Below are 8,153 nucleotides of genomic sequence, written 5' to 3'. Positions count from 1 at the left end.
ACTCCGGGGAGCAGCAGCTCTAGCCGAAGGCCTGGACACAGAGCCCAAGGGGCGGAAAGGCAGCCCCCCTAGGCTGTTCCCTCTGATGGCTGGGGGGTGGGGGTGGGGAGTGAAAGGAGGATCCTCGGGGCTGGAAATGCTGGGGTGGGGGTTGTAGTGCCACTCTCATCCAGCCTAGTGTCCTAAGGCCAGTTTCCTTCCCAGAATCTTGGCCTCTCCAGGAAAAAGCAATAAGGGTGGGAGAATATTTGTGCTTGTGTGTGTGTGTGTGTGGGGTGTTTGGGTATGTGTGTGTGTGCATGTGTGTCTACCAGTACACTGGTGGATTTTAAAGGCAATGAATATCTGAAAATGAATGGGGATGGGGGAATGATTAGGAAAGAGGGAGACTGAGTGAGTGAAAAGAAAAGAAAGGGAGGGAGGGAAAGAAGGAAGGAAATGGCTGTAAATGGTTGCAACTATCTTGAGGCTTTTCTTTGGAGTCTTTGTAACTCCCTGGGTGACAAAGCGTGTTGGGTCTCCAGTGAAGAATTCTGCTCCAAAGGATTTTCACTGCTCACCCCTTGGCGGCAACCATTCTCTGGATTCTGTGGGGCTCAGGAATCCTCACAGGGATCAGACACCTGGCAAAGACCCTTCTTGAGGAAATGTGGCAGCCTGGCAGACACTGGCAGAGCCGCTGAGCCTCACCGTGTGGGCACCTTCCCTTCCTGGCCAAGCCAACCAGGCTCTTGCCATTCCCAGTCCAGCATCGCTCTCTCACCTCTCCCCCCCCCCCGCTTTCCTTAAAAGCAACCAGCTTGTTCCAGACCCCATGAAAGTCCTGGAAAGGGAGTGGAGAGCAAGACAAGCGAAAGTGGCACCCAGCCAGTGCTGGCAAAAGGAGCTGTCACTCAGGAGCAGCCTTGGCTTCAGCAGGAGGAGGAAGGGAGGATGGTCCCTACGGTCAGTGGGAGAAGGTGAAGCACGTTCTTGGGGGCCTCTCTCTCTGCTCAACATGGATGCATGACTGCATGTGCCTGCTCTTGCTTGTAGGTGAGCATGCTCACACGTGTGTACACCCACCCACACAGAGACACACCCAGAGGTCCAGTGTCAGCAATGCCCGCCCTCCGCAACTCACACTGGGGATCCCGCTTGCAGCGCAGGTGCCTGCTGCCTCCAGCTTTTCCCTGATCTCCCAGGCGAAGAGGGATGGCCGCTCCTGCTTCAGTTGGGCAATCACAGCTACCAGCTGAGGGGTGGCGATCTGGGGCCGGCTGCCTTCCCGTGTCTTTGGCTGGACAAGGCCCACCTTGTAGTAGCGGGTGAGAATCTTGCTGACACACCCACTGGAGACCTGGATCACGTCAAGAGAAGGGGACAGCCTGGCTGTGCCTTTGCCCGGAGGCATGTTGGGGACGTCGGGGGGGGAAGTGGGAGGGGGGAAAGCCAGGCAGAAGAGAAGAGGGTCCCCTCCCCCCAGGGCTGCCCATCTGGCCCTATTCTTCTCCGCAGCCCCTTCTCTGCCTCCCACTGCGAGGACCCCAGACCTCCTCACCCACCCTCACAGGCCGCTACCTTCAGCTGGTGTGAGATGTCAGCCGCCCGCAGCCCACACAGGGCCAGTTCCACAATTTTCTTCCTCTTGGCATCAGGCAGAGGGCAGCCGGTCACAAAGAATCCCCCCAGCTGATTCACTCGCCTGAGCTCTGCAAGGAGCAGGAGAGCCAGATCAGGCCACCAGCCCGCTTGGGCCAGAGATCTGCTCAGGTCAGAGATCACCCAGAGCCAAATGCAGGCCTCTCCCACGCTCTCCTGTGCCCACTGAAGAACGGTAGCTCAGGCTGGTTTCACTGTCTTTCCCCTGGAGAATGAGGCCACGTTGCTGTGGGGTCAGCATTGGACCCATGCCCAACTGCCAGGGCAAGCTGCAACTGAATCTGAAGCCACATCTGTGGTGGCAAGCCGCTTCTCTCCATGCGTCTGGGCCGGCCTGGGAAGGCCCTGCCCTGAGAGGCCTTGGGCAGCTGTTGCCGCTACCACTAGTTGATACTTAGGTAGCCTCGTTTGCTCTATCTTTCCTGCAGGAAGTAAACTCACTGCTGGGTGGAGAAATGATAGGAGAAGCCCACTGTCCCAGGCGTCACCCCAAAGCCCCCTGCGGGCTGCCTCTTGGCTGCAATGAGCAGCAGCCCCACTGCCCACACCAGAGGCCAAGGCAGACTCTGGCTCTTCTGCAGAGCAAAGGGCTTAAACTGGTCAGAAAAGTGTTGCTTACCACAGGGGGCGGCATCGGGGCGCCACTGAGCCATGAAGGTGCTGGGCCTTCAAGAGGAAGGGTGGAGCAATCAGCACTCCGGCTGAGCAACCAACGCCCCCCCCCCCATGTCCCCATAGGCAAAGTGCTAAACGCTGCCGGGAGTCTGAGGAGGAGGATGCCAAGAACCGGATGTCCCTCTTGTCTTCTTCTCCTGATGTGGCATCTGTCGCCCATTGTCTCCCCAGCTGGGCACTTTTATCTCTGCCCCTTGTATGCACTGACCTGAACTGAGCTGCTTTCTGCCCCCTTTCTTCCCACGGAGCCAAGGGAGACATTCTCACCTTCTCAAAGGAGCTCCTGCTCTGCAGCCGATGAAGCCTTTCAGGCCCAGAGCAGCAGTTGGGGTGGGAGCCTCTGAAGTCCCCGGAGAAACCAGGCTGCGTGGAGGAAACGGGGACGGGGAGAGGCACCGTCCTGGGCAAAGTTTGGCCTCCCTGTCTCACAGGATGCGGTCCTGGGAATTCGGTAGGTGAGCCCTCCCTGAGTCTGGACGAAGGCAGGAGGAGCGCCCCCTCCTCAAGCCCCCAGGCGCCCCCTCGTTCCCTCCCTCCCGCTCTGCGCCCAGCCTCCAGGCTGCTCTCCTGCTGCCACCCAGAGGTGCTCTGCTGGGCGAGCGGCGGTTGGCATTTCAGCACCAGGGCGGTGCGGACAGCAACCCCGGCGCCTCCGCCTTCCCGGCCCGCCGGCATCTTTATCCGCGGCCCTTTGAGCGCGGCTCCCACAGCCACTTCCCTTCCCCCGGGGGCCGAGGGCCTCAGCGGGACAGGAGCACCGGCTTCTGGAGGCGGAACTTCCTCCGGCCTCCCCTTACCTGCCAAAGACCCAGAGAGCCAGCCAGATGACAGCCCTTTGGCCCTTTCCCACCTCCCGCCGCTCGCTCGCGGTTGTCCCTTGGGGCGGCCCAGCGGGAGGGCTCCCCCCTACACTCACCCGCATCTGCCCCGCACCGTCCCGGAGACATAAACGCGGCGGCGGCCCAGGAGAGCCACGACGTGGTTCCTTTATTGTCGCGCTCTACCCGCGGTTGCTTTGTGCAAACATAGGTAACTTTGATTTGGCGCGGGGGCGTCCTGCCCCCATTGGATTGCCCAGATGGCTTCGGGCTTGGCCGACGGATCAACTCGCTGCCAAGCTGGCCGAGAAAATATTTGATGAGCAAATAGTGGGGCCAGGAATCTCTCCTGCGGCCCAGGTGCCCAGCAATTGACCCTCATTACTGCCCCCCCAACCGCCCCTCCCGCCAGGGTTCTCCACCGAACAGGCTGCCTCCCAGGCGACCATCTGGCCCCAATTACATATTAACCACGGAGCCCTCCCGCCTCGCCATCCCCGACGGCCGCCGAGAGTCGCAGCACCTCCCAGTCTCTGTCTCGCCTTGAACCCGCACGAGTGCGGAGGGGAGGTTGTAGGCCGAATGGCTCTCGAGCTTTGGAGCCTCCCACCCTTCCTTTGCCAAGGGGCGGGGGGCAGCGGAGGAGCCACACAACGTGGGAGCCCAGTGCGCGCAAGGATGCTCAGCGTAGTTGGCAACCGCCGGGAGCGGCTTCTTCCTCGCCTGTCCGAGGACCAAGTTGCTGTAGCCTTTAGCCCCCGTGTCCTCCCTCAGAGGAGCTGAGTCTGCGCCGGATCCAAACCGGAGATGAGGATGGCAGCATCCCCTCTCCCGGGGTGGGATCTGAAATCCCGGTTGGGTGTTGAGGTTCCTCCAGGGCGCACAACAGGAGGCGCCTCCCTGCTTCTCTCTCGCTGAGCAAAGCTGATCCAGTGAAACCCACGCCTAGAAGACGCCCCCACCACCACCACCCCCGCCTCAGGCAGCCCTTCCTAGTTGGGCTGTAGCGTCAGACCTGAGGGGCAGCTCAGCTGTCCTTTTGCCAGCCTCTTTAGCCGGGAGTAGGAGAAAGATGTGCGCTCTCCGAGCAAACTCTGAGAGGTGGCTCCCACGGAGGATTCCTGCCAGGGAAAAGTGGGCGGAATCTGGCAGGCAGAGAGGAGCCAAGCACAGGACTCCGGAAATCAACAGAGAAGTGAGGGGGAGTCTGGGAGTGGAAAGGAAGGCAGGAAGGCAGGAAGGAAGGAAGGAAGAAAGAGGGCTGGGTGCAGCAAGAGGGAGAAGCGGGTGACAGAGTCCAGGCTCTTGGGAAGGGAGCGAGCAGGGCACCCAAAGGCTACACTCTGCTTGAGCAAGGAAGAGCCACCCCCCTTCTGCTTGGCACTTAGTGTTTACAGCTACAATTCTGCCCTTGGGGGTCTTCCTGAGGAAACGGAGCCTGTGCTGTTGGGGAGCGGAGGGACTCCCTAGGGGAGATCAGGGGCAGGCGGATTCTTTCCCACGCGGTAAGAATGGCCAGCAAGCTGGGGGGAGTTACCCTCCAAGTGATCCACTCTCTGTGGAGATTTCCCATTGGCTGGGTAGCATGAACGGCACGAGTCCCCTGCTCGTGGGCTTCCAGGGGACACTGAATCAGAAGGAAACCCCCCTCCCATCCAACTGTAGCCCTCTTCGTCTCATCCAATGGTGCACTTGAAATCTCCGCAAAGCTCACTTAATTTGCAGTATGCAGGAAAGTCACACCGCCCTGGGGAGGGATTGTATAACCCTCCTTAAAAGCCTCCAGGGCCAGAGGACCCACCGCCTCCTCAGAGAGAAGATGCGTCGTTGGACAGATCTTACTAGCGGGAAGACTTTTCCTTAGTCTGCGGATCTGGTCCAGGGGCTGTTGCTCTTCCCTGCAGCAGTCAGACGAGTCTCCCCCTCCAGCTTCAGCAGCCGATACCCTCCCCTACTAATTCTCTTAGGAGCCACAACCTTGGAGGCGGGGGTTCTAAGCCGGCCCCCTTTCAATCCGCTCCAGCTTGTCCTCCAGCAAGGAGGTATTTATGTGTGGAAGGACAGTTTGAGCCACCAGCTTCCCCGGCTAGCCTCCCCTCGCCTCCCCGGGACCCGCTGAACTGGACAAGAAGCCAGAGCCTGTACGGTCTGCGGCTCACGTTTCCCGGCCTCGCGCGCGGTTCTGGGGACCACCAGGGTTTGGATTTGGCATCGCCGGACTCCTGCTCCCCCGGCTGGACCTTGCCTGGGCGCCGGCCTTGATCCCGCATCCCAGCAACCACGGAGGCGGTTGGGCTCCAAGGAAGTAGGCGAGTCGGGGCAAAGCCTCCTGCGCGCTGCACTGCAGCCCTTCGGCTCCTCCCCATGCCCTCGGCCAGCGCCCTTCTCTCAGTCCCCGAAGGCAGCAGGCTCGTTTGGAGGAGGCGCTCGGGATTGTTCCCGAGGGGCGCTTCGGCACGAAGGAAGAGAGCTGAGGGAGCGCGCGGGGCCCCCCAGTCGCTTCAGTGGCCGCAGCAGGGAGCGAGGGCGGCGACGGAGAGGACTTCCCTATCTTTGCCCTTCCCGTGCCCGGCCAGAGCAGGAGACCTCCTGCTCCCTGGCCAGCAGCCTTTGCCCCCCCCCCCACCGCTGGAGCATTCAGGAGACTGCGGTAGATTACGAACCGGCCTTTGGGAGTGGGGAGCAGGAAAGGGGCTTCCCGAAAGCCTTGTGGGGCTGATGCCAGAAAGTCCAGCGGAGTGGAAGTCTTCAAATCAAACAGGGATTCAAACAGAGCAAGCAGCAACTCCTTCCCCACCCCCGAAATATGTGACAAAGTCCTTAGGAAAGGCTGCCTTGGTGACCCAACCCGTCTTCGCTCTCTCACACAGCACTGAAGCACAAACCTTTCCTTCTGGCTGCCTCTTCCGGATTTTGCCACTGGGACAACCTCGCCACACTCCCCCTCCCACAGCAGAACCTCCCCCTCCTCTGAGCCTTCTGGAGACCCAACTGGGGCAGGTGTTACCTGAGGGCAGCATCGGCACAGACACTCCGCTCTGTTGCCCCGAATAGGAAAGCCAGTTCTCTCCCCACCCCACCCCACCCCACCCCAGATGATTGAATGGGGCCAACGTTGCCCCAAGAAAGCCAGGGAGCCAATATCAGGCTCCAGTGAAAAGCCCAGGCTAAGCCCACTCCATGCGCCCTGAAGGAGTTTCTGCAGGCTGGAGGCATTTGAAGGGAGGGGCAGGACTCCTGTGGTGTCCTCGATGCTGCTGGTGGCAATGATGGTGTCACCCAGATTGGTAAGGAAATGCCTTGAAGTCCAGAGAGCACCCAGAACTCCACAGGTCAACTTGGGCTGGAGTGACTTGGGCTCCTGGGAAGGAGACCATCAGACCCTCCTACACTGCGGTCCTAGACTGCGTTGGGGGCGGGGGGCGTGGCTGTTGGTCCCCGTTTGCATGGTTGGCTCAAGAGCTGGGGAAGGAGAGCCTTTGAGGTCAGCGCATTTCTATGCAGGAGAAGTCTCTTTAACGACGGGGTTCGTTGATTCGTTCAATTTATTTGTGCCTATCTCTCTATATGGCTTACATCAATTAAGAGACAAAAACACAAGTAAAACAATAAACAACGGGAAGGAAAACACACAGAATATACCAATAGCCGGACCAAAAGGTGGGTGGGGGGAGCAGAGAGCAGGAGGGGGAGGGGGAGCCTCCTGTCAATTCAGCAGCCCCCTCGGGGTGCCCCCAACCGGCCCCAGGCAGAGCAAAGGGCGGGGGTCCCCAAGGGAGGCTCTTCTTCTGGGTCCCGGGGGAGGTCGGGCTTCTTTCACCGGCGGCCCCGGCAAGGCGCCCTCGTCCCGGCGGGGCCAGGCGGTTCATCGGGTAGCCTGCAGCTGAGCCGATCGGGGCTTTCGGGGTCCAAGGCGGAAACAGGCGGCGAGGGTCGCGGAGTCGAGGCCCTCCTTGCCGCTCCCCTCCCCGCCTCCTCTGGCCCGGGGGCTGCCAGGGAGCGAGCGGAGCCTCTTCAGGGGGGAAACTCGCCTTTTACGCTTGCAAAAGTGTGGAAGGAAAACCCCCAATTTGCAGCTATGAAAGCAACGCAGCCGCCGCCGCCGCTCCCGGGGCGCAGCCGGGATGGGAGCCTCCTCGCGGGGGACACGGGCGCCCAGGAGACGCAGCCGGTCAACGGGGGCCCTTCGGGGCGGGGGGACGCCGCCCCCTCCCCGATGCGGAGCCTGGGGGCGTGCGGGAAGCGGGTCGGGGGCTCCCCTCAGGGAGGGTCGGAGCGCTCGAGGAGGGGCCCCCGTTCGCCCGCCCCCCGCAGACCCGCCAACGAGGCCGGTGGAGCTTCCGCGGCGGCGGACAGAGGGGAAGCGAGCGAACCAGCCGCTCTTCCGCCAGAAGGAGCCCCCGCGCCGGCCACGTGCACCGCCAGGACTCCCCCGCCCCTCCGGCCGGGCTTGGCGCACGCGCGCTTCCCACGTGGCCCGCCGCGCGTGCCGCTCTCTGCCTACGTGTCCTTCTGGCGGAGTGACCCGGAAGTCCTGCCTCCGCCGCCGCGACGCTTCGGTTTGAACACGCTCCGTTCCCTCGCTGGCCGCCTCCCGGGGTGCCGATTGGTTGGCCGGGCGCCCGTGGGGTGGGGCGCCGGAGCGCGCCGGCGGATTGGCTTTCCCGCGAGAGGGGGCGGGCCCGCCGGGTGTGCTGCGCGTGCGCCGGGGGCGGGCCCGGCTAAATACCCAGCCGCCGCTCCGCCCCCTTCCTCCCTCCGCTCCCCGGACGCCGCCGCCGCTTCCTCGGTGCCGCTTCCTCTCGCGGAGACCTTCACCGCGACCCCCGGCGCCATGGCTTCCTCCGCCGGATCCGCCTCCTCCTCGGCAGCCGGCTCCGCCCAGGCGCCCGTCCTCCAGCGCGGCATCGTCAAGATGGTAAAGGGCTCCTGAGCGCGTGCAGAGCGCCAGCGGGGGAAGCGGGCGGCGGCCCGGTCCCTGCACAGGTCTTGCCGGGCCGCCGACGCCAGCCCGACGCC

General features: G+C 62.5%; 1 protein-coding gene across 1 annotated transcript in view; it reads left to right on the top strand.

Moving 5' to 3' along the window:
- Positions 1 to 7,868: 7,868 nt before the first annotated feature.
- Positions 7,869 to 8,153, top strand: part of SND1 (staphylococcal nuclease and tudor domain containing 1) — an 86,341-nt gene continuing 86,056 nt past the window's right edge. The window contains 1 exon segment of the mRNA XM_026687883.2: positions 7,869 to 8,052. Coding sequence (XP_026543668.2) covers positions 7,969 to 8,052 — 84 coding nt within the window. The 5' untranslated portion in view covers positions 7,869 to 7,968.

The sequence above is a fragment of the Notechis scutatus genome, chromosome 6, assembly GCF_049901735.1.
Source record: "Notechis scutatus isolate UNSWTSFEM ecotype Mainland chromosome 6, rNotScu1.2, whole genome shotgun sequence".
Lineage (NCBI taxonomy): Eukaryota > Metazoa > Chordata > Lepidosauria > Squamata > Elapidae > Notechis > Notechis scutatus.
The sequence above is the reverse complement of the archived record's forward strand: the minus strand, read 5'-3'. Positions and strand labels throughout refer to the sequence as shown.